This window comes from Cydia splendana, chromosome Z (genome assembly GCF_910591565.1).
Source record: "Cydia splendana chromosome Z, ilCydSple1.2, whole genome shotgun sequence".
In the NCBI taxonomy this organism is placed as follows: domain Eukaryota; kingdom Metazoa; phylum Arthropoda; class Insecta; order Lepidoptera; family Tortricidae; genus Cydia; species Cydia splendana.
Genome location: NC_085987.1, coordinates 47,698,537 through 47,725,441, shown reverse-complemented (window position 1 = coordinate 47,725,441; position 26,905 = coordinate 47,698,537). Strand labels below are relative to the sequence as shown.

At 40.1% G+C, this 26,905-nt stretch overlaps 1 protein-coding gene across 1 annotated transcript in view; it reads left to right on the top strand.

The window, feature by feature from the left end:
- The window catches only part of LOC134804034 (F-actin-monooxygenase Mical-like), a 137,498-nt gene that overhangs the window by 71,483 nt on the left and 39,110 nt on the right, over nucleotides 1-26,905 (top strand). Inside the window, exons 8-15 of the mRNA XM_063776904.1 lie at nucleotides 6,735-6,932; nucleotides 7,296-7,494; nucleotides 10,782-10,958; nucleotides 15,231-15,395; nucleotides 17,060-17,157; nucleotides 17,272-17,310; nucleotides 19,980-20,046; nucleotides 20,682-21,874. Of these exons, the coding sequence (XP_063632974.1) occupies nucleotides 6,735-6,932; nucleotides 7,296-7,494; nucleotides 10,782-10,958; nucleotides 15,231-15,395; nucleotides 17,060-17,157; nucleotides 17,272-17,310; nucleotides 19,980-20,046; nucleotides 20,682-21,874 (2,136 nt within the window). The remainder of the gene's footprint in view (nucleotides 1-6,734; nucleotides 6,933-7,295; nucleotides 7,495-10,781; nucleotides 10,959-15,230; nucleotides 15,396-17,059; nucleotides 17,158-17,271; nucleotides 17,311-19,979; nucleotides 20,047-20,681; nucleotides 21,875-26,905) is intronic.

Genomic DNA, 26,905 nt, shown 5'->3' with positions numbered 1-26,905 from the left:
TGTAGTAACATGGCAAACCTACATAGTGCAGCCACCGTGCGCACTGGCCGGTTGTAAATAAAAAAACCGGGCAAGTGCGAGTCGGACTCGCGCACGAAGGGTTCCGTACCATAATGCAAAAAACGGCAAAAAAAAACGGTCACCCATCCAAGTACTGACCCCGCCCGACGTTGCTTAACTTCGATCAAAAATCACGTTTGTTGTATGGGAGCCCCACTTAAATCTTTATTTTATTCTGTTTTTAGTATTTGTTGTTATAGCGGCAACAGAAATACATCATCTGTGAAAATTTCAACTGTCTAGTTGAAAATTTCAACCGTTCGTGAGATACAGCCTGGTGAAAGACGGACGGACGGACAGCTGAGTCTTAGTAATAGGGTCCCGTTTTACCCTTTGGGTACGGAACCCTAAAAACTAAGCGATTCGTCCGTCTTTTGTTTTACTTCATCAATGTTTCTCTGGAAATGTTGCAAATAGCACAATTCTGATTTTACAGTAAAACCTGGATAATTGCAATCTCAAGGGACCGGCAATTTTTTGTCAATTAACCAGGTTTTTCATTTAAGCAGGGGCCTATTGCATAACAAAGTACAAGCTAATATTATTAGCGGTTTTGGTTGTAACTTGTACTTTTATGTTGCATAATAAAGTACAAGATACAAGATACAAGTATCTAAATTACAAGCTAATAATATTAGTAACTCGACTTGTAATTTATAATTTGTTGTTGCATAATAATGTAGTAGTAATAAACTACAAGTTGCAAAATATTAGTACTAATAACTCATATAATTAGTGAATTTTACTAGTTTTTGTTGCAAAATGAAAGCAAAAACACAAATTATTAGAACAAACTTGTAATTATTTCTACGTACGTCAGGGGCACCATATTTTTAAAATATTAGTATTCCATTGATGAACCGTTAAACCGTTATATCAAAAATGAACCATTTATTAAATTCATCTGATGACGAAGATGCTGAATTTATTCTACAAATAAGGCGACAGCGGAAAATGTACAGGAAGCGATTAAATTTCACCTTTGAAAACAGTGCACATTTCTATGAAATGTTCCGCATGACATCAGTCAAAGCTGAACGAATTCTTCAAACAATTGCACAAGATATTCGAAAAAAAAACAATGGTGGTGGCCTATCTCCCGGTCAACAACTGTGTTCAACTCTCCACTGGCTAGGTACTGGGTGCCAATATTTCTCCATTGGTGCAAGTCATGGCATTCATAAATCGACTGTTTCACGTACTGTTCACCGCGTTATTACATCTATAAATCGAAGATTATTTCCGTCGGAAGTTAAGTGGCCTCAATCTATTGAAGATGTGGTAAATAAATTCTACGCATCGTATAATTTCCCTAATGTGATTGGTATCGTTGATGGCACATTAATACCAATTGATGCACCCACTACACACGAACCAGCATTTGTTGATAGAAAAGGAGGCCATTCTATCAACTGCATGATGGTATGTGGACCTGATTATCAGTTTTTTTATGTATGCGCCAATTGGCCTGGCAGCGTCCACGACGCAAGAGTTCTACGAAGAAGTAGCATCTACAGTATCATGGAACGAGGCAATATGTTTCCTAATGGCGTAATACTTGGGGACTCTGCATACCCTTTAAAAACATGGCTTATGACACCACTACACAACGATCCGAATTCTGACGGCGAAAGGAGATATAATCGCAGGCTAAAGGCAACGAGACAAACCATAGAATGTGCCTACGGTATATTAAAGGAAAAATTCCCTTGCCTAAACCATCTCAGAGTAAACCCAAAATTTGCGGCAGATATTGTTATTTGTTGTGCAACACTGTGCAATATAGCCCGAGAAGGAGAAGCTGTAGAGGTGAATGCAGTCCCCCAGCTGCATCTAGATATAATTATTGAGGCTCCGCAATTAAATGCTGTCCGGCGTCAACAAGAAATCATACGATCAATGATGTAACATTTCAATAAATAACCCTATTAACTAGTTTAATAAAAATCTTTTTTTGTTGTTATTTATTTAACAGTTTGTTGTTTAGTTTTTGTTATAGCGGCAACAGAAATACATCATCTGTGAAAATTCCAGCTTTCTAGCTATCACGGTTCTTGAGATAGAGCCCGCTGACAAACAGACAGACATCGAAGTCTCAGTAATCGGGTCCCGTTTTTCCCCTTTGGGTACGGAACCCTAAAAAGCGATGTTACGAGGTCTACTAAAGATTCAGTTTACCGGTTTCAGCTTAAACTAAAATCAAAACCGAACCTTCGGTTACGGTTTCGGCGAAAAGATAGGTTTCGGTCGGAGACTAGTATAAGTAAATAATTAAATATTATAAGACAATCTTACACAAATCGACCTAGTCCCACGGTAAGCACATTAAGGCTTGTGTTGTGGGTACTAGACGACGATAATATATAATAGATATCATATATAGCTAAATACTTATATACATAGAAAACATCCATAACTTAAAAACAAATATTTGTGATAATTACACAAATAAATGCTCGTACCGGGATTCGAACCCAGCACCTCCAGCTTAGGCAGGGTCACTACCAACTAAGCTAAAGAGTCCTAATAAGAGGCTAGAGAGAGGGAGGGTAGGGAGGTATCAATCTTATAAGTACGTAGTTTTGAGAGGAAGGCTTTGCATATAAATATGTAGTTAGGTTTGTTACTTTCAGAAGTGTATTTTTAAATCATAAACACTAGCGTTTTTTATGGATTTATTATTAATAGGCATACATGTAGACACATAATAACTAAAATGGAATAAACAATTAGAAATTTATAATTTTTAAGCAGAAAATAATTAAATTCAATTACAAAATACGTATGTAGCATTAAATAGAATACGGATAGTCATTGGGTATTGTTATTAAATGGCAACTTCCGATAGTTCATCCAAATTGACGTTATACACAGCTAGTGAGAATTGATCAAAATTGCGAGTAAAACGCGATCTTGGGAGGTCATATTTAGACTCATAAGTAAGTATCTGCAAGTCTTTCAGGTAATTATCGCGTTCTACGTTTTGTATTTGCAAATCCCTAAGTTTAATTTCTTTTTCTAATAATTCTATTGCCATTTTAGTTTTTTTCAGGATAAGCTCTTCACGTTCTTCAATTACATTGCGTTTTAAATTATTTTTTCTGGTCAGCTCAGTAGGATCACTTTTTTCTGATGGTTTTTTCTTCGCGTTGAGAGGTGTTTTTTGAGTGGGAGCATCTATATCAATAAGATCACTTTCTTCCGCTGTTTTTTCCTTTACGGCGAGAGATGTTGTGTGAGTGGGAAGATCTATATCAGTTGTTATATTATCTTCTGTTTCTAAAGTTAAAGATTCCGCTACACCTAATCCTTCCAGCACGGGCGATTCTTTTCCTAATATTTCGTACACTAGAAAATCGACCTCGGTTTCTTTACAATTTGTACCACCTGCAGATCCCGTCTTTTTTCTATTATCCAGCTTTTCCTAAAAACATAAATAATGTATGAAAAGAAAATTAAAACATGCTTTTGTTTATTACTAGCAAGAAGGCAGTACTTTTTACTGAGAATAGATGTCATATACTTCAGAAGAAGTGTCTTAGGTCGGATTCGAACCGACGTCTTCAGCTATCGCGGCTAACGTCTTGGACCTCTGGACTACATAGTTCCAGCGGCAAGTATATATTATGCAATCCTTGAAACGGCTGACAGCATACTTAAGGGCAAGCAGTATGTGCTTGCACCTCCTATGCGAATCACTGTCGGGATTCTGGTATAGCGAGAGAGATAGTGCTGCCACCTAAAGAAAATATTTGTATTTTTTCAAGTACTGTCAAGGGCAAAAATGTGTACCCTTTTTACCCTATTCTTTTGAAATTGGGTGAAAAGTGTATACCTACTATGTACTTATACTTCAGAAAAAGTGAGCCCTCTGATGACTGGGGTCGGATCTGAACTCCGTCAAAAAATTTTTTTTTTCTACTTTTTCCTTATCAGAATACGACACCAAGTATGCCCTTAAATGGATCACCACTTTTTTTGTTACACTCTGTATACACTACAACGTATAGTCGAAGAGACTAGTGTGACTACTTAAAAAAAGTACCTACCTACAAATAAAAATAGATAGTATGTACTTAGAAAAACTACACTTTGACTTTGTTTGACCACGTACACGTATACCAAAGCGGTACATGTACTTACATACGAAAGTTCATAAGACCTAATTCAAAATGTAAGTATACTATTTACCAAAACAAATAAAATAAAATCGCCATGTGCGAGTCCGACTCGCACATGAAGGGTTCCGTAAAATCACGTTCATTAAAGCGGCAACATAAATACATTACCTGTGAAAATTTCAGCTTTCTAGTAACACGGTTCCTGAGACACAGACGCTGACAAACAGACAGACAAACGGACAGACAGAAAGACAGCGAACTTTCAGTGATAGGGTCTCGTTTTTACCCCTTGAGTACGGAACCCTTAAAAACAGCAATAAAACTATACATAAGTATACTGCATAAGACATGCATGATTAAAGTTTCAAGTTTCTATTGTTACTATCTAGGTACCTACTCAGTGATTCGCCTTATGTGATAACAAAGTACTTTATCACTATCAGAAATAAGTAAATATTATCTATGTTTTAGTTTACAAACAGACAATTCGTGCACCGTGCAAGCAATGACATGAATGGTATTGGTTGACATATAAGAAAGTGAGTAAACTTGGAAGTTGGGTATCACATATATACTTGGTTACTTACCACTGACATTTTTCGTATATTCGTCCACCAAACATCGCGAATATAGGTCCAATCCTTCTTTTCTTTTATAATACCTAGGCTCTGTGCATATTGTCCAATACTTTTCCAGGCATCACATCTTATTTCTTTTGTAACGGTTGCGGAAAATGGACCAAATAACACGTCTTTCTTTTCGTTCATTTTTGCCAAAACGCACATTTTCAATTTTCGCTGTTGTTCACGTTTTCCCGTCATTTTTTTTATAATATTGAAATACGTTTGTACTGAAAAACTTCAATTATATTTTGTTAAATAGCTGTCGCCGAAAATATGTCAATATTCAGTATTCAAATTGCCGCCTAAATGTTACTTTTTTAGAAAAAAAAACATGACTTAGGCAAAGGTTTTACTCATTCAGCCAACAAATTTACTTATAATTTGTATAATTTGCTGATAATATTAGCACCAATGTTACAAGTTCCAATAAATATATTATGCAACAGAATATATTAGTACTAGTAATTTGAGATCTTATAACTTGTAGTTTAGAAATATTATTAGCAATTTATGCAACAGGAATATTCTTGTATTATTAGTAAAATCAAAAATGGTTATGCAACACAAATAAGTACGACTTGTAAATCATTGACTTGTAACTAGTATTATTTCCTAGTATTATTAGTAAACTTATGCAATAGGCCCCAGGTCGTGCCAATTAACGAGGTTCAAAAAATCGTTGTGTCAATTATAGAGGTTTTCATTAATAGAGGTTGCGTTCTGACAAATTTATTTTATGGATGTGCAAATAACCATTGAAAGTAGATTTACAAGCTTACTTTCTGGGTTTCTGGTCTATAACTTGCACTTTTATACTACCTACATTAATTACTACTTTATTTTCTTATTAATCATTTGGGTTTAAAAAATTCCCTTGAATTGTAGAAAAAGTTTTATTGGAATGTAAAAAGCATACTTTGGTTTTGATTTAATCAAAACTATTTCACCTACCTACCTATTTGGCTGTGATACCCAATAAATAAATTGAATTCTGGATGAAGATTTAAAATAAAATGATCATTGCTATTAAAATATTGTTTCTGCTGTATACAACTACATTATTTCAATTACAGAGGTAATCAATAAGTCTCGTTTCAATAATAGAGGTAATAAGAAGAGCTAAAATAACGGATTTTTTTAGCACAGTGTCAATTATAGAGGTCTTAGTTGCGATGTGGTCAATTACAGAGGCAAAATTACGAAAAGCAATAAAATCTAAATTGCAATTATAGAGGTTCCAAACTTTCAATTATAGAGGCCTTTTGGTCTCAAGGGACCGGGACCGGACCTTTGGTTGCAATTATTGAGGTTTTCCATTTATCCAGGTGCCAATTAACCAGGTTTCACTGTATTTATTTTAATGTGACTCTATGCTTATGATTTGTGATAAAAGTTAATACGAGGGCTGCCACTAATGCAGGTAAAGTTTGTATAATTGTATATATATAGTATTAAGTTTATGTTTATGTTTAAATTAAACCTATTCCAAATCTTATTTGTAGGTACGTGGTACGTCACTGGTTCTTGTATCGAATATGGCTTGGGTTAGGTTCCGACCTGATGATAACAAAACGCACGATTGTTCCAGCCCTTGCTTCTGGTTTAAAACTCAAGACGCATAATTGAAGCTACTTATTTTCTTGATGGCTTAGACATAAACCCGCGAACTGACGGATATCATTAGTTTATTTTATTGTACATATTTGTATTATTATATTGTTTTACTGTAAGAACCTAGTTTTCTTTTACTACCGCTCTAGTCGGCCGTCGGTCTAGTCTAGCCGGCTACACTGTATGATGGCACCGCTTTCCTAGGAAACCAAAGCTTAAGGGTCGAAACGTATTACGTTCTACCTGCTTCATAAATGAACACTGAACCACATTCAGGTCATGACGAATGTAAATATTTTACTGAATTATTATTACCCAGGATTACGCCGAAGTCTCCCGCCTCCTCTCCTTCGAGAACGTCGACCGAGCGGCCCTCATGCGATACGCCCAAGAAGCGGCCCGCTTCTCAACCGAGGGCCGCTTGCCCCTCTCCGAGTTCGCGCTTAACCACTACGGCGAGCCAGATATCGCGCTTTTTGACTTTACGTCGATGTATGCTGCTGAAAACGCTAGTATGGTAAGAATACGATAGATGGAGCCGTTATCAATCTATTAAAAAAGGCCACTTGCGCTATCACTAACCCGGGGTTAACCGGTTAAACCTGGAGTTACCATGGTTCCCAGTACAATTTGACACTGGGTTACCAATTTAACCGGTCAACCCCGGGTTAGTGGGATGGTGCAAGTGGCGCTAACACTTAAATCGAGTGTAAATGAATGGAATTAAATAGTTGCTAGGGATTTAGGATAAAATTAGGTTAGGTGTTGTTTAGGTTAGTAATTTAAGGGCTAATCATTCCGAGGAGTATTGACTCCTGAATAATGTATATTGATTTCATTGTACCTAGTATGTATTTTATATTAAAATGAATAATGGCAGGTATACGAGCGCCGCGGCCGCCGTCTGCTCTGCCAGCTGGTGGGCGACAGCCTCCTCGAGCCCTTCTGGCCGACCGGCTCGGGCTGCGCGCGCGGCTTCCTCTCCGCGCTCGACGCCGCCTGGGCCGTCCGCGCCTGGAGCGCCGCCCTACACCCCTTGCACGTCATAGCGGAGCGGGAGTCTGTCTATAGACTGCTGGGTAAGTTGACAATTTTCATTTGTTCATTTGGTATGAGAGACCGAATAAATGTTTGTAGAGTTTTGTTACCGTTACCCCCTGAGGCTTAATAACAAACTCTAAGTTTTTGTCATTTTGTTGAAATCATCTTTTGGCCTAACTGAATCACAAACGCTCACTTATGGAGAACAACTGGACAAGGACCCGTACACAAGGAAATCTAGATGCGCAAATGGCATTGCATTGGGCACATCCTCAGGAAGCCTGACACCGACCCACAGACAAAACTTCCTCCAGACTGGGCATAGTCGCGCTACCCCCTCTGCCACGCATACGGTAATTTTACTCCATGTTCGAGTCGAAAGTGTCTTTGTGTGACGTCCGTATCTTTGAACGGACCAATCACGGCAAGGGACTTCGCTCACCTCGTCCCGCGCACCCCCGCATTTTTGGCATCGTCGGTTGCATGAAATAATTGCTCTAAACTCAGTCTAGAGGATTCCTAGTCTATGCACCGGCCTATGCAAAGTGGCCCTCACCTGAAAGCGCCCGGTAAACGGAAACATGGTCGCCCTAAATCTACTTGGTGCCGTCCCGTGGAACAAGAGATTGGGGCATTGGAGATGGGGTGGGAGGAGGTTAGGTTACCCAAGCTGCCTAGGACCGAAGTCAGTGGAAGAATATGATTCAAACCCTACTCCCCATCAGGGGGTAACAGGATGAAAAGAAGAAGAAAGAAGAACCCCTGGCTCTCACTGACACCGACTCGATACCGGCTCAATTAAAAGAATCAAATGCAATGTGGTATTCAAAATGTCAAAGACGTATGATGCAGCCTACATAACAAAAACGTCTAATTTTATACATAACTAACTGTTGCCCGCGACTTCGTTTGCGTGGATTTATATGTTGGTGGTTATATGTATATTATTATTCTACATGAGCATAGAACTTGTCCGAGAGCTTGTCTACATAGTAAGGACTGCCAATGACAATCGCCTGTGACTTCTGAGCATTAATTTTTAGACTAATTTTTCACGCCCAATCCCATATGGACTCTAAGTCATAATTAATCTGAGCAATTAATGAGGGAATATCGTCTATACCAGCCGCTGCATAAATCTGTAGGTCGTCTGCATAATAAAAATAGAGAACAGGAGTGGAGAAAGCACCCCACCTTGCGGGACGCCAGCGGTGAGCTCACACCAGTCGGACAGTTTGTCATCTACTCTAACACGCTGGCGTCTGCCAGAAAGGTAACTACGGAACCAAGATAATGAAGGTTGGGAAATGTTAAGTGTGTTGAGTGTGCCTAGAAGGATCTCAAAGTCTACCGTGTTGAAGGCACTACTAAAATCGAGGAGGACAAGGACTGTAAGCTTTTTGGATTCTATATTAAACCGAATATCGTCGGTGACTTTAACCAGAGCGGTTACTGTGCTATGCCCGGGGCAAAATCCAGTTTGGAGGAGTTAATAAGGAATTTATATTAAGATGAGATAGGAGACGACGGTTAACATAATGTTCAATAATTTTGGATAATATTTTGAGAATGGAGATAGGACGGTATTGGGAGAAAGATGCAGGATTGGAGGTTTTTGGGAGAGGAATGACATAGGCATACTTTCAGGACGCCGGAAACGTGCCGATAGGGAAAACATTATGATGTTGGAGATGATGGGTGATATAAAATCCGCTACGAGCATAAACATATCCACACTGAGGTTATCATCACCGACGGCCTTCGTTTTAATAGATTTCTGTGTTTTAAGTGTCTCTTGTGAAGAAATAAAGCCTAATTCAAGGGGAGCTAAATTAGAGTTGGTTGTAGTAGCAGCAAGAAGCGATAGGGCCGAGGCAGAGCGTTTAGTTAAGGGATCAAGAGTAACCGGCGAAGTACATACTAAATAATTGATTTATACCATTTACGTCAAGAAAACTAGAACGAAACGAAACTACGTACGAAACATCATTTGATATTTACCAGTGGCTTTTCGGTGAAGGAAAACATCGTGAGGAAACCGGGCTAATCCTAATAAGGCCTAGTTTCCCCTCTGGGTTGGAAGGTCAGATGGCAGTCGCTTTAGTAAAAACTAGTGCCTATGTCAATTCTTGGGATTAGTTGTCAAGCGGACGCCAGGGTCCCATGAGCCGTGGCAATATGCCGGGATAGCGCGAGGAAGATGATGATGACGTCAAGAAAACTAGAACCAGGCGATATTTCATATATTATTTATTTATTATTTAGTTATTTACATAAATGGGTCATTCCATAATAAACGCTACCAAGGGTTCAAAAATTAAAACTGGTTTAAGAAGTCAACACTAACCTATTTCCATAGAAAACATACCAAACCTTCATGTCAGGAAACAAAAACCCGAAAAAATGTATTTTTATGGTAGCTCCTGTACAAAAAAAAAATATTTTTTTCGCATTTAATCCTGTGATGTGGGGTGTCGTTGGATAGATCTTTCAAAATGAATAGCTGTCACCATCAAGCGTTTTTTGATTAAGTAAATATTTTCGGAAATATTCGCATCGAAAGAAAAATAATTATTATATCTTCGTGGAACAGTTTTTATTGTTAAGATAATGTATTTTATATTAATTCAGCATTTATTACTTATGTTTTTAATCGAATTTATTAAAAAGACAATAATTTCAATAAAATGAGCCATAACTTCGTATAAATCTGTCTTAATTTCGTACTCGTAACACCCGAAACGAACCATGAGTAACACCCGAAACAGGTAATTTATTTTTTTAAAATTAATTAAAAAGTGATACTAAGTGTTACTTCAGTGTTTCAGTAGACTATAAGAACTATTATTATTTGACATAAATAAAACTGGAGGTTACTTGACAAAATTCGCTAAATTATGCATTTTGGTACTGATGGTCAGAAGCTATAGGCCAATTCATGTAACGCCCGAAACAGCTACTTTTTAGTGATTCTCTCGTTATTGCTCTTATAATTTAATTATGTGTGTACAGGAAAAGAAAATATTATCAAAGTAGTAGATGAATCAATAGTTATAACCTCCTAGTTCCTGTTACAATATCGAATAAAACCTTATTTTATGAGTGCAAGTGTAACAACCGAAACGGTGGAATGACCCAAATATGATTTAGCCTCGTGCAACTTCTAACACTGATTTTACAGTAAAAATCTATGTTATATATTTTTTACTATTTTCCCAAAATCAGCAAACAATGATGTGACACATATACCTATTCTATTCGGCCAAAAAGAAAAAAAATATGCATTTAAGGGTTAATACTCACTAGCATTATCTTATATTTCCAGCTCAAACGACCCCCGAGAACCTGCACCGCGACTTCGGCGCGTACACCCTCGACCCGGGCACCCGGTACCGGAACCTGAACCGGACGGCCGTGGCCGCGCCCCGGGTCACGGGCTTCTACGATTCGGATGAGCCTCTACCGCTCGACGCCGGCACGGCTCTGCGCAAGCGACGCCGCGGTATCACACTAGTTTTTAGTAGATGTGGATATTTATACACTTCGGTGCCCGGTTGTCAGGATATTCGTTTTGACACTGTAATAGTGACTAGACATTCCAATTTAGGAACAATTCATAACATTAGTATCTTTACAGTACAGTACATATCGCCGCTATACTTACTCAACCTCGTATCTGCAACACTCATTTGATGACAAAAACCCGTAATCCGAATGAAAGAAAAGCGACATTTCCATCAAATGATTGTTGCAGATATGAGGTTGAGTAAATATAGCGACGATATGGTGCTACCTTACCGCAATAGTGCGATAATTAGCACATTACGTAACTAATATGTAGAACACAGAACACATGGCGCCATCGCTCGAATAGATGGCCTACTCTCGAGTAGACGGCGATACATTTTGACATTTAACAAATTTAACACATATCAGTATTATCAGTGATAAAATAAGGATCAAAGTCAAATGGCGTTCTAATGTGTTAATCATTTGTGTCGAAAGATTGCAGTAAATGTACTGACTACATAATTTACTTTGACAATATTCCTCTATTTCAAATTATCTTTGATTGTAGCTAGATTATATTGGATTCAGGTAGTCAATATACCATATGACATTTTTGACATGTTACAAGGTATGTTGTTACACTTTTGATCCCCGGTTGCCAGGATATTCCTTTTGACACAATAGTTAGTGTCAAAAAAATTCCACTCTAGGAAGAAATATGTATATTATTTTCAAAGGAAATTAATCATCGAGTAATGTCATCGTATGGACCCGGGTATGTCCTTAAACTACGTCCAAGACCACCGGTGGACGGGCAGCAGCGTCCCTCAAATTCGGTGTACTCGACTGCGATCGCCAACCCGCCTGCCAAGCGTGGCGATTATGGCATTCACCCCCCATCATGATGAGCACAATAGAACCACGGCCCCGAGGTTCCGGCGACCCCCGGTGCTCTGGCTATGGTAGCGGTCAGGGCATTAGCGGGGTCAGGGGTGCTAAGAATCTCCGGCAAAGATCCGGCTACCCGCCCCGACGACGACTGGCCCTGGTAACACACAACATACGCACTATGAGGACTGACGAAAAGATCTGCGAGCTGGAAGAGGAACTGAGCAGGTTACACTGGGACATTGTAGGGTTATGCGAAGTCCGTAGAGAGGGGGAGGACACGACAACCCTGAAGTCTGGTAACTTGCTCTACCACCGGGAGGGCGACCAACAGTCCCAAGGTGGTGTCGGGTTTCTCGTTCACAAGTCCCTCGTAAACAACATAATAACCATCGACAGTGTGTCGAGCAGGGTGGTATACCTAATACTCAGAATATCCAAAAGATATTCGCTGAAGGTCATTCAGGTATACGCACCGACCTCGTCACACTCCGATGATGAAGTAGAAGCTATGTATGAGGACGTAAGTAGGGCCATACATACTTCTAAAACCTACTTTACTGTTGTTATGGGGGACTTCAACGCAAAGTTGGGCAAGAGAAGCGGGGATGAGTTGAGAGTGGGGCAATTTGGGTATGGGCAACGGAACCCTAGGGGTCAGAGGCTGGCCGACTTTCTGGAGAGAGAGGAACTCTTCATGATGAACTCTTTCTTCCAGAAGCCGCCTCACAGGAAATGGACCTGGATGAGTCCTGACGGTTCCACGAGAAACGAGATAGACTTCATCATGACCGACAAGAAACGGATATTCAGTGATGTCTCTGTGATCAACAGGGTAAAGACCGGTAGTGATCACCGAATCGTAAGAGGCACACTGAATATCAATATTAAACTTGAAAGGTCCAGCCTGATGAAGTCTACGCTCCGACCTACTCGAGCCTATGTTCAAAACCCCGAAAGCTTTCAACTCGAGCTCTCTAACCGCTTTGCTTGCCTAGAGAACTTGGCTTCAGTGGACGAAATCAACGACGGGCTAGTGGAAACTGTCCACACAGTAGGGTCTAAGTTTTTTAGATCCCGCCGTAAAGATAGACCTCAGAAATTGACCGAGCAAACCTTAAACCTCATGGCTGAACGACGCTCGCTACAGTTGCAGTCTCCCGATGACGCGGAGTCATATAGGCAGCTCAATAGACGTATATCTAAGTCCTTGCGACATGATCTGCGTCTCTTTAATACTAACCGTATTAAAGAGACTATTGAGCGAAACCAAGGCTCCAAAGTGTTCGCAAAGGACAAGTCTATTGGGCAAAGCCAGCTGACAAAGCTGAAACGGGAAGATGGCAGCATAGCGTCGAGCAAAGCGGAGGTTTTAGGTGAGATCGAGAGGTTCTATGGACAGTTATACACTTCGATCGCAAAGCCCGTTGACAGCTTGGTAGGAGATCCAAGAGCCAAGCTGTCCCGACATTATACCGAAGATATCCCGGACATCAGTCTGTACGAGATTAGGATGGCCCTGAAGCAGCTTAAGAACAACAAGGCGCCGGGCAAAGACGGAATCACTTCAGAGCTTCTGAGAGCGGGTGGAACACCGGTACTTAAAGTCCTCCAGAAGCTCTTTAATTCCGTCTTGTCCGAGGGCATAACGCCTGAAACATGGAATAGAGGCGAGGTGGTGCTGTTCTTCAAAAAAGGTGATAACAACCTATTGAAGAACTACAGACCCATCACGCTTCTGAGCCATGTCTATAAGCTGTTTTCAAGGGTCATCACGAACCGTCTCGAACACAGACTTGATGACTTCCAGCCTCCCGAACAAGCCGGTTTCCGAAAAGGCTATAGTACCATAGACCACATCCATACGCTGCGGCAAGTTATACAGAAGACCGAAGAGTATAACTTGCCATTATGCTTAGCGTTTGTGGACTATGAGAAAGCCTTCGATTCGGTGGAAACATGGGCGGTGCTTGAGTCTCTTCAGCGATGCCATATTGACTATCGGTACATCGAAGTGTTGAAGTGTTTGTATAGTAACGCCACCATGTCGGTCCGAGTACAGGAGCAGAGCACGAGGGCGATTCCATTGCGAAGAGGCGTAAGGCAGGGAGACGTTATCTCTCCGAAACTGTTTACTGCCGTAATGGAAGACGCCTTCAAGCTCCTGGAATGGGAAGGACTTGGCATCAACATCAACGGCGAATACATCACTCACCTTCGGTTTGCCGACGATATCGTAGTCATGGCAAAGTCGATGGAGGAACTCAGCATGATGCTCGATGACCTCAACCGAGTTTCACAACGGGTGGGCTTGAAAATGAACATGGACAAGACGAAACTTATGTCAAATGCCAATGTTGTGCCCATCCCAGTCTCTGTTGGGAACTCGGTACTCGAAGTTGTTGACTCGTACATCTACCTAGGACAAGTAGTCCAATTAGGTAGGTCCAACTTCGAGAAAGAGGTCAACCGCCGAATCCAACTCGGTTGGGCAGCGTTCGGGAAACTACGTAATGTCTTTTCGTCCGACATACCTCAGTGCCTCAAGACGAAAGTCTTTAATCAATGTGTGTTACCAGTGATGACTTACGGCTCCGAAACGTGGTCTTTCACTATCGGCCTCATCTCAAAACTTAAAGTCGCTCAACGAGCTATGGAGAGGGCTATGCTCGGAGTTTCTCTACGTGATCGAATCAGAAATGAGGAGATCCGTAGACGAACTAAAGTCACCGACATAGCCCACCGGATTAGCAAGCTGAAGTGGCAATGGGCAGGCCACATTGCACGCAGAGAAGATGGCCGATGGGGTCGAAAAGTGCTCGAGTGGAGACCACGGACTAGCAAGCGCAGCGTAGGACGTCCACCCACAAGATGGACAGACGATCTTGTTAAGGTCGCCGGAAGACGCTGGATGCGGGTCGCTTCCAACCGGCACGTATGGAGGTCCAAGGGGGAGGCCTATGTTCAGCAGTGGACGTCTTATGGCTGAGATGATGATGATGATGATGAATGTCATCGTAGCTGTAGGGCTAAGATGGTCGGCTCTTTATCATTTGTCACCATGCCTGTCACGTTCTAACAAATATGTCAGTGCGAAAGTGACGCATGGCATGACAGGTGATAAAAATGCGAACATGGTACCGCTTCTGGACTGTGTTAGATTTTGATGAGGTAGATGTAGTTACTCTTTGATCCTCAGTTGTCAGCTAAGAAGTTTTTGACTTATACGAGTATGATACTTAAAAGAAACATTTAATAAAACGTTACAGTATGTTAATATATTTGTAATCTAAATATATATCTTGTTAGTAAATAAATATTTATTTTTCATCACGTAAAAAAAATCTAATATGATAACTACTATTGTTATTAACAGAAGCGGAGGTGTCCGACGAAGTCGTACTGTCCTGGGCAGAGGTGACCGAAGGCGGGCTGCGGGCGGCATGCAGCGCGGGCCCGCTGCTAGCCTTACTGGCCCGCTACCGACCCGACCTGCTCGCTGATGAAACACCCCCTCATGTAGTATTACAACAGGAGTTCGGTGAGTGTATACTTCCCAGAAAAAACCTTTAAATGACTTAGTTATTTATCGAATAGCCCCAACGATTGGCTTTCCCTTTGAATTGCTTACCCGTTCATTTGACTTAGCTCTAGGAAGGGGTTTCCCTTTCAGAGATACCGCTAAAATGAAAGGATTTCCCCTTCCTAATTCATAAATACACACACCTGTGCTGCAAATACAGACACCTGTGCTGTCAACGCGCTAGACACCCAGTCCTTCACTTACAACATAAACGAGCAATATTCGATTCTATTTTTACGAAGAGAAAGTATAAAGTAGCATAAGCGTATCATAATTTATAATCGATACCCCTTCTAGAGGTTAGCGCTTAGGAGTGGGAAGCTTACCCGTATTATGAAACGCTTAAAAAGCCAAATGAAAGGATTTTAGTTAGCAATGGCTTCGAAAGCAAAACCTTACCAAATACCCCTTCCAAAACCCTCGAAGGGAATTTTTAAAATAATTTCATTTAATTTATTTCAATATAAACTTACAGTGTAGCACCAAAACGTTTACATACTTACCACTATTACTTTACATTATATGTTACTTATATCTAATAAAGACAAAAATAAATAACGAAACAATGTCAGCTAAAAGATACACAAATGGATACCGGACCGGTCACTGACACAGAACTTAGTGTTTCGTTCTTCTTATTGGCCCATCCACTTCACAGGGTACTTAAGAATACAAGAGTAAGGATTACCTCAAAACACGGTTATGAACTACGTAGTAAAAAATTGTTACAGAACCATCTGGAAGGTCCAACGGATTAACGATTCTCTATGAACAATAAACTACAAGTCAAATAACAGACAAAGACGAGACACCTCATGTAGTACTGAAACAGGAGCACTATCGCGTAATCGCATTATGAAGCGTTTACAAAGAGCACAGCGTTGCCTAGGGCGTGTGCTGCACAGGAGGGAACCCTCTCAAAACTTTTCACTTTACTGGTGGACTTGTCTATTTTTGTGTAACATTTACTTTAAGTGTTTAGTGAGTAAGTTCTTCTCTCTTTTTTTGTAACTGAAGTGGCGCTGTATGTAGGTTTTTACAATAAATTACTTTCTTCTTCTTCTTAAAAACCTCGCCGTGTTCTTCTTGGTGCGGTGGCAAATGCAAAACGAAATGTTGGGAGGCCATTGCCATGATTGCCTTTCATATCGACCACCGAGATTGGGAGAGGCTCGCAGAACAGCGGACGGAGTGGCGCAAACGTGTTGTAGAAGGTCCCGAGTTTTGTGATGAGGCTTGGTTAGCCGCACTCGCTGACAAGAGGCAAAAACGTTTCAGTGCCACTGCCGTTTCAGTGCCAAAGGCGTTTCAGTGCCGTTTGAGTGCCAAAGGCGTTTCAGTGCCGTTTTCCGCAAATCTCTCTTGTCAGGCCTAGTAGACCATGTCAGACTTGCACCGGTCTATTCAGCCACCATAAAAGGTGTCCCTCCGGTTTTACACCATAAATCCTCTGCAATAGACTTAAATGCCAATGAAATGACTGACAAAGAGCACGGGGTGACTACTGACTACACATATATGACATATATAGCCGCAATTTTACTTCTCAAATGCAACGGCAAATTAATAAACGTTTTAATGAAAAATTACCAGTTTTGACCTGTCTTTTAATTTGTTTGAAGGTATCGCGCCGTTCTCCTCAACGGGCTCGACCCGAGACGTGGCCGAGGCGAAGCTCCGCTCATACCTCATGAGGGTGTACCACGCCTTCAAGGGCGAGGTGCCTCACGTGCATCACAAGAGCGATGAGTTCGGACAGGTGAGGTATACAGGCATGACCGAGGCGGAGCTCCGCTCATACCTCATGAGGGTGTACCACGCCTTCGAGGGCGAGGTGCCTCACGTGTACTACAAGAGCGACGAGTTCGGACAGGTGAGGTACACAGGCACGACCGAGGCGAAGCTCCGCTCAAACCTCATGAGGGTGTGCACGCCTTCAAGGGCGAGGTGCCTCACGTGCACCACAAGAGCGCCGAGTTCGGACAGTTGAGGTATACAGGCATAACCGAGGCGGAGCTCCGCTCATACCTCATGAGGGTGTACCGCGCCTTCAAGGGCGAGTTGCCTCACGTGCACCACAAGAGCGTCGAGTTCGGATAGATAAAGTATACAGGCGTGACTGAGGCGGAGCTCCGCTCATACCCCATGAGGGTGTACCACGCCTTCAAGGGCGAGGTGCCTCACGTGCAGTACAAGAGCGACGAGTTCGGATAGGAGAGGTATACAGGCAGGACCAGGCGAAGTTGAGACCTCATGAAGTACCTACCTCGCCTTCATTAAGGTGCCTCAAGTGACACAAGAGTGACGAGTTCCAACAGGTACAAAACATCTCAATTACAAGATTGAGCACGCTGACAACAAGACACCACGCTGCAACCACACATAGGCTGACTAGTAGAGAATGCCTCATGGCATTAAGTTCGCCTTTTGTACACTAAGTTATTTCTTTTGTGCAGTATGAGTAAAGTATAAATAAATAAATAGGCACTCTCGTACTAGTTTAGTATGCGAGCGCAACCATTTATTTATACTGCGTCCGCGTTTGACCCCGTACATTAATAAATACTTCATTAACACAAAAACTGATCCATACTGCCAACTGAGGTGTTGTTTTTTAAAATCATCTTCTGATGAAAGTTGCAAATATTTGTTACAATTAAATGTTAATTTTTATCAAGCAGTAACGTCTGCGAATGATGCTATTAAGCTTAGAATAAATTAAATAGTGGAAAAATTACTGTCTTGGGTAAGACTTAACTGCATGCTAAACTAGCAAAATATGTTTTAGTACAGATAATACAGGGTTGGGCAGATTAAGTGTCCTAGTTTAGTACTGCCATTTTACTTAAATACAGCGCAACTATTTTTAACTATATTATTTTGTATTAAGCGAGAATTTAAGCGTCTTTATGATTTCTAGACGTCAGCTTGATATCTATTGTTTTTATATTGTTATAATCATGGACGCGAGCAGCAAAAATTCCGACTGTGAGAGATATTTAAGAAGCTAAAATATTTAGGTATTAATGTAAGGATCATATCTCGGACCATTAAGCGATTTATAAAAACAGGATCTTCAAGAATTAGGTCCAAACCTTGTCGAAAACCATCTGTTCGTGTCAAAAATATAATTAAAAGTGTTCGTGAGCGTATTCGGCGAAATCCAGCCCAAAGTGCAAGTAAACTCGCTAAAGATATGAAAATATCCAGACGATCAATGAGGCGTATAATATGGAAGGCCTACAAAAAACAAAAAAATCATGGATTAACAGAAGCCCAGAAAAAAGCTAAAGTGAAATAATGCAGGGACTTGATAGCTTGGCATGAGGGCGATGAAATTATTTTTTCCGAAGAAAAGATGTTTCAATTGCAAGATAGCCACAATCAACAAAATGATCGTGTTTACGGTGCTTCATTGAGGGATATTCCAGTAGACAAATTAGCCGTACAGCGGTTTCAAAGTGCGTCGGCTGTCGGCATGGGGTGCCATATCACCTAGGGGCAAACTACCACTGCTGTTTATTGAGCGGGGAGTAAAAATTAACCAAGACTATTATATTCAGAACGTGTTGCAGGGTCATATGCTAGAAAATATCCGAAAGTTGTTTGGGGATGACTATTATTGCTTTGAACAAGACATGCAGTGCCCCGTCTCACAAACCTAAACGTACACAAGACTGATGTCGAACACATTTGACAGATTTTATACTGTGGCAAGAATGGCCTGCATCTTCACCAGACTTGAATCCTTTGGACTTTTCTATATGGGGATACATGCTCAGCAGGAGCACACAGGGAATGAATTTAAATTCATTCAAGCATCGGTTGGTCAAAATATGGGACGATATACCAGATGAGGTATATAGTGCGCGCCGCGTGCAACTCATTCTATGGTAGAATGCGTAAAGTTATACAGGTTAAAGGAGAGCGATTTGAGCTAATGAATTAATACATTTAAAATAAAAACAAGTTTAATATTCAGATTTGAAGTTTTGTTTTAATTTTATGGCTATTTTAAACTAGGACACTTAATCTGCCCAACCCTGTATATGTTATCCTTACCATCTCATTGTATATTTTAAGGAAATAAAGAATATTTATTTATGATACCTTTAAACGAGCAATTCTTGTATATTTATTTATTTATATGTACATATATATATTTCGGGGATCTCGGAAACGGCTTTAACGATTAACGAATGAAATTTGCTATATGGGGATTTTCGGGGGCGAAAAATGGATCTAGCTAGGTCTTATCTCTGGGAAAACGCACATTTTTGAGTTTTTATATGTTTTCTCCCAGATATTTCTTATTATTTGAACTCACGGCCTCTGGATCGATACTCCAGCGGTCTGTCATCTGAGCCACCGAGACCTCATCCATAGCCAGCAATCTTTCCACCATATGGGTCTAGGGGACCCTAGCGCCATCTACTGTAAGAGCGTTACACTTCACCCAAGACAGTAATTTTTCCACTTTTAAATTTATTCTAAGCTACAATGAAATGTCTCGCAGATAGCTAACATAAAGTGTGTTTACAGATCAAAATCAGTCAGCAGAACGAGAAACACGCGCGAACAGCGAACGACGCCATATCTGTGTACTCAAGTAATATGACATTTTCTATGAATTAAATTATATTAATTAAATTATAAAAATTAAAGTGAAAGAGGTAGGTATGTCAGGATCGCAGCAAGTAAAAATCCGTGGTCTCTGCCAACCTCTCTGGGAAGGCGTGATGATATGTAGGTATGTATGTATGTATATTAATTTGATCGTATAGATATAAATAAAACCGGGCAAGTGCGAGTCGGGCTCGCGCACAAAGGGTTCCGTACCATAATGCAAAAACAGCAAAAAAAAACCGTCACCCATCCAAGTACTGACCCCGCCCGACGTTGCTTAACTTCGGTCAAAAATCACGTTTGTTGTATGGGAGCCCCACTTAAATCTTAATTTTATTCTGTTTTTAGTATTTATTGTTATAGCGGCAACAGAAATACATCATCTGTGAAAATTTCAACTGTCTAGCTATCACGGTTCGTGAGATACAGCCTGGTGACAGACGGACGGACGGACGGACAGACGGACGGACAGCGAAGTCTTAGTAATAGGGTCCCGTTTTACCCTTTGGGTACGGAACCCTAAAAAAGAAGTCTACTATTACCCCGTGACGAAGGCATCTGTAACTGTAAATACCTACCCCGTTTTTAAGAGTAATTATATAAATGCAACAATTTCAGACGCAGCCGAGGCGGACAAATCGCACTCGTCGTACCGAAAGAAGCGGCGCGCGCTCCGCACCCCGCAAGTAAGTACCGATCCCGCCGAATATATCCGCAAACAGATAGGCAAACTCGACCTCAACGACATAACACATCTAGCACGTCTCATAGAGGGCCACGACTCCGCCGACATACACGAAGACAAGCAGAGAGAGCTGCAGGAACAAATACTAGCGCTACTCGACCCCGAGGACACTCCCGATCCTGCGCTAGTCAGAGAATCACTAGGGAAACTACTCGGTAATACTAAAGCTAAAGTTAGCGATAATAAATCTGTTGCTAGCTACTTTAACAAAGAGGATAAGATACCTGTGAAACCGCCGCGCAGATTGAAAGGTTTAGACGCGTCGACAGTCAAAGTCGTTGATCTATCAGATTTAGACAACTCGGAAACAGATGTAACTGTAGTGAATAATTTCAAAATTGATCACAAACCGACATTGGCCAAGCTGCGACAAGAGAAGTTTGTTAGATCTGCGTCGATAGATACACCGAAATTAGAAACTAAAAAGTTCACGCGATCGTTTTCAACGGAATCTCCTAAATGTAGAAGTTTAAAGCAGCGATCCAACTCTATAGATTCACCTGAAACTCTTCAGAATACTAAACGCATAGCGCAGATATTCGAAGGACACTCTAGAAGGAACACTCCCAGTCCAGAGTCGAGGACTAAACGTTCCAGCTCTATAACTACCCCAGAAATGCTTCTCCGATGCCAACGCATGGCTAATATTATAGAAGGAAAACAGACTTATAATCCAGAGCGTTTGAAATTAGAATCTATTGGTGATAACGAAATGGCCGCTAGAAGGCAGAGAGTGCACGATTTAATACATGGACAGAAGCCGAAAGAGAGCGAAAGCGAAGATTATATTAAGAAGTCGTCGGACATGCAAGCTTTTCGTATGCAGCGCGTGTCGGACATGATGCAGAAGAGAGCTGAGAAGAAGAAGAATTGTGGTAGAAGGAAAGCGGCCAGAGTTATAATGAAGCAGCGATTCGAGAAGAGTTTGCAAATGCTAGCGGCGGAACCGAAGTTGGAGTTCGCTGGTGCTGATCTAGAGAATGACTATGGACTGCAGCAGTACAGGGCGTCTGCGCCGCACTTCGACGATCGAGTCAAGACGTTGGAGAAACAGCTGCACCACTATGTGAGAGTCGTGTGGCATGCTAACTAACGGAGTGTTAAACCGTCTAACTTAACTCTGGCATGTACAGCCAACATAATCATTGATAGAAAACGTGAAACTTAAATGTACGGAAATAGTCACGTGGCTTTCGTAGCATCTGTCATCCCAATTTTTTATTTTCGTTTGGCGTTTGTCGTTCGTTGACGTCATATTCTCATTGGACTGTCATCAAAAAGACAATGATGGCAAAAGTGGACAAAAATATCGTACCGCAACTTGGTTACTATAAAAATAAAGTGTTCCCATATATTTGTCGTCTATGGCCGTGACTATTTAATTTTGACTGGAAATTGGCGATTTTGTTGGCCTTGCTACTCGTGCTGGGTTAGCTTAGACGGAATCTAATATAGAAACTGCCAGAAGTGTTACCCCAAACGACTAGTCCGTAACACAAGATGCAACGAAAATAGCCGAAGTATACTAACTTTGTTAACTGATTATTCGCAAGCCTTATACACCGATGGTTTAAGAGTGTTGCTGTTCATATGGTCTGTTTCACACTTACATGAAACAGCCTGTATGTGTGACACTGTCGGTCCTGTTTGTCCTTCGTGTTTTTGTTTTTTAATGTCCACAGAAAAGACGCCGATATTTCCGAACGTTTCTGACTCATACTGATCGGTTTTGCTACATAGCGTCTAACAGAAATAAACGAGCTAGCGATAATGCATCATTGAATCCCAGGTTGATTTTGCCTCGTTTTGCTGTTTCGCTTAGTTCTGTTGGATGTTCTCTCTAAAGGCGGGATTTCATAATTGAAAATTTAACAAGCTTTTGTGTATATTAAGAACTAGGGCCTGCTTCGAGAAAAACAAGCTTTTATTACTTATGAGTAGGTCACTCGATAAGTTTTGAAACGCACCTGTATTCTATGTCTATAAATTTTTTATCAAAAGTAGAACACTAGTGGCAAATTAGCTAAATTAAAAAAATAATCGTGTTGCAGTCATTTTACTATGACCATTCCCGCGGTTTTTCTTTGAAACGATGGAACTTCAGTTTGGAACATTTTCGTGCTATTATATTTTAGGATTTTAAATTTGGTTTAACCGATAAGTTTACAACGATTACAATCAGCATTAGGGGACTCCGTTCCATCTCGAGCAATAGTTATTAGATGGTTTACCGTGAAATGGGGTTACTTTGATCAATTTCAAAGACAATATCGGTTTTTGCTCCTCTATCGATGTTTTTTTTATTACTAATGTGTCCTTTGAATAAAAAATCTAAAGCGGTGATCAACTTTAAACTTAATTTGGGGTTACTTTGATACCCCTCCTTTGTTTCGACGGAATTCGTTAGTAACCTATATAGTCCTATAGGGAGTAAAACTTCAAAACATTACAAAGAAATCCGTTCGCAGGTTTAGGGTTTTTATTATTGCAAAACAGTCTCATATTTTACTTGTTTAAGGTGGTACGCTTTCCATACAAAAAACATTGCATTATATTAGTAATTACATACTATAACTACATAAATATGTGCGCATCTGTCTGCTTTCAAATGTTTATTTGCGCTAAATTGATAGTAAAACATTGTTTTAAACAGAAATCAAAATCACTCAAAAAACGTTATTTTGGTATTACATTGATATAGTTATTTGTACAACAAGAGATCAAAGTTTGATATTTCTTCGAGTGCTTATTTTGAGTCCCGTGCAAGCGAAAGATTCGATAATACTCGCTACGCTCGTGAATCTAATTTAGAATCTTGAGCGTAGTAAGGGACTCAAAAGCGCACGAGATGTAAATAACTTTGATCTTGTGTAGTACACAAAATTTTTCACACCTTAGCAGTGAGAACATACCTATTAGACAACTTGAAAAATTTAATCCTTCTTCGTCACTTAATACCTATGCACTCATGTTTTCTTAAAATATACAAACAATTAAGTTTAATTGCCGCAATCGAACACAAAAACAAAACGTAATAATAAATTTCAGTAAAATAATATGGAAATAACGAACATCAACTGTCACTTCAACCGACAACTTTTTTTTTGTAAAAAAAAAAGTTTGTAAGATACGGTCCGAATTGCGGATACGTACTATTTGTCAACTATAGTAGAAATTCTTAAAAGTAAAATAATTAATTTTGCGTGATAATCTGGAAATTTTTTGAGTTCATTATTTTAATAGTTCAATAAAATACCTAAAATATAGTATTTTTATCAAATATTAAACTTTATTTTAATTAAATAATTATTAAGAATTCATACTCGTACGGAGCTCGTACGTGGTTTGGAACGATGCGTTCTGAAGTTTTTCGGGGGTCTATTATAAACAGTCAATATACCGTTGAATGTCGTTTGAACTTTTTTCGTCTGTTTCTTTTTGCTAACAGTGTGAAAGGGACAGAGATAATAGAACCCAAGTATTTCGAACTTGTATTAGACCCCGCATGTTGAAATGACATTTGACTATAAAGGTCACTTGCATGTCATTTTGTCTCACTCAGTGAGCAAAATCGCATTTTGCTCACTATTTTTAAGAAGCAAAGTACCCTTGTTCGAGCTGCTGAGGTGAAAAAAAATAAAACGTTCGTTTTTGCGTGATTTCTGTATAAAACTAAGTTAAACTATCATTTTAGCGCAAATAAACAAAACGAAAGTGTATAGATGCGCACATATTTATGTAGTAATAGTGTAATTACTTAATATAACGCAATTGTTTTTTGTTTGGAAAGCGAACCACCTTAAGGTAAAAAGCATAATTGAACAATAAAATCCTATCAAAATTTATTAACAATATGTAATCAACAATACGATGATGTTCGGATGCTTGGCGTATCGACAGCCTGCCTTCGACCACTTCTGTCACAGCCCGATTTAAAACTTTTTCAGAGTAGTTCCTACTTATGTGCTCAGGCATAATTCTAAAACAATAATACAAAAAACCTTCAATATCTAAATAATCTAAAATAACTATATGTCGTCGGTTGTCATTGATCAGTGATCAAAGTAAACCCTTATAGTCCATCAATGACACCCCATGCCACAAAAACCTAAAAACTAAAATGGCCGCCATGATTATGATTTGAAACAAGATTCGAAGTTATAGGCCGATAGATGCCTGATTCAATGGATTAAATAAAATTAATGTACCTATTTGCTATATAGAACATTGTACATTAGAAGTTAAAGTCCAAATTTCTGTGATAAGAGCTATCTCCATAAGAGTCAGAGGAACGAGACGACGTATCAAAGCTTTTGAATGCGAAGACGGAGCAGGAATCCTCTACTGAACATTATACTGAAGAGTGAAGATCCCTCGAGAAATATATATATATATATATATATATATATATTTTATGTAACTCACTGTCTCCTCCATGTATTGATCTATCTCCATCTTCGAGCAACACCGGCTTCCGACACATCGGAAGGGAGGGGCCCAAGCGATATCTTACCGTACAAATCTTTCTGCCATTTTTTGCGGGGGGAAAGGTGCACACAGTCGCACTTCTCACACACTTACATACAAAATCCAATCTGTAATGACGACACAAATACATAGAAAATGACACACGTCAAAGACAAATCTTGCAAACCTCGATCTCTTTTTGTGTACGGACGAGTGACAAGTGTCACAACACGCACACTAACACATTTTTGTCGAAGTATTTTATTGTATTCTGACAGATGAGAATTCGGATTTGTCACTCGACCGAACCGTAATTTGTACTGGGCGAGCAAAATCAATAAATCCAACAATTACATGAGACTAAAATATAATAATTGTGTTTAAATTTAATTAAACGTATGATATGTAAAAAAAAATTACATGTGAAATGTAACACCTTCTTTTTGTATTCTTGATGTCTCCGACCTCTATTTGCGACATAACACCGAGCAATTAGGCAATTTTTCTGCTGCTGTATTCACGCGCGCGTCTGGATTCGGTCTAGTGAAAAATCCGAGCGTAACTAGTTTTATTACCCGCGCTAGATCAGTTGATTTTGTACCTAGGCAGAGGGGAAATAGTGCGAATGCCGCCTCCCTTCCTGTTGCTCGAAGATCTCCATCTATTAAAAGTACACAAAATGATACTTACATATTAAAAAAAATTCCCATCGATTAGTTCCCACGGACACAAATCACAACTTGACAGTGACGTTCAATCTTGCTAACCGTAAAAGAAAACAATCCAAAGGATGCGTCCGGAAAGCGTAATATTCGAGTTTGAACATGACGTTTACTTACCCAGGAATCAAATTAACCCCATTCCACGGTAGTGAATTTAAAAGCGGTAAAACTAATAGTGTACCATCACAGACAAAACATCCTCCAGACTTAGCATAGTCGCGCTACCCCCTACGCATACGCTAATTTTACTCCATGTTCGAGTCGAAAGTGTCTTCGTGTGACGTCCGTGTCTTTGAACGGACCAATCACGGCAAGGGACTTCGCTCACCTCGTCCCGCGCACTCCCGCATTTTTGGCATCATCGGTTGCATGAAATAATTGCTCTAAACTCGGTCTAGAGGATTCCTAGTCTATGTGTACCATTTACTGTTTTTCGAAAACCCATCAACTTTTGGGTTATTTCTACTCAGAATCACGAGGACTATCGATTTAAAAAGAATAAAAATGAGTCCCAATAAAAATGACAGTTTTCTAACGCACATTCACATACATTTTGTATGCACCGTTACAAAACTGACACCCAAAATTTGTATGAAAATCTGGGGACACTTTTTTTCTTTGTTTCATTCAATAGTACTCGTGATTCTGAGTCTAATTAACCCAAAAGTTGATAGTTTAAAAAAAAAAGTAATTGGTACCATTTTTTCAGAAAACCACCTAATATCATCCTACATCAGCATCTTGGAGTGAGGAAGGTCTGTTGTCGTTAGATCCCGCGTTAGCTCCAACAAACTGATGAAGTTGCGGCAGACGCTATATAGGATCAAGACTGGCTAAAATGTTTTCAAACCGGGTTTAGAGTTTAGACGAATTGAACTTTGTATGGAGAATGATAGAAAGTATTTTGA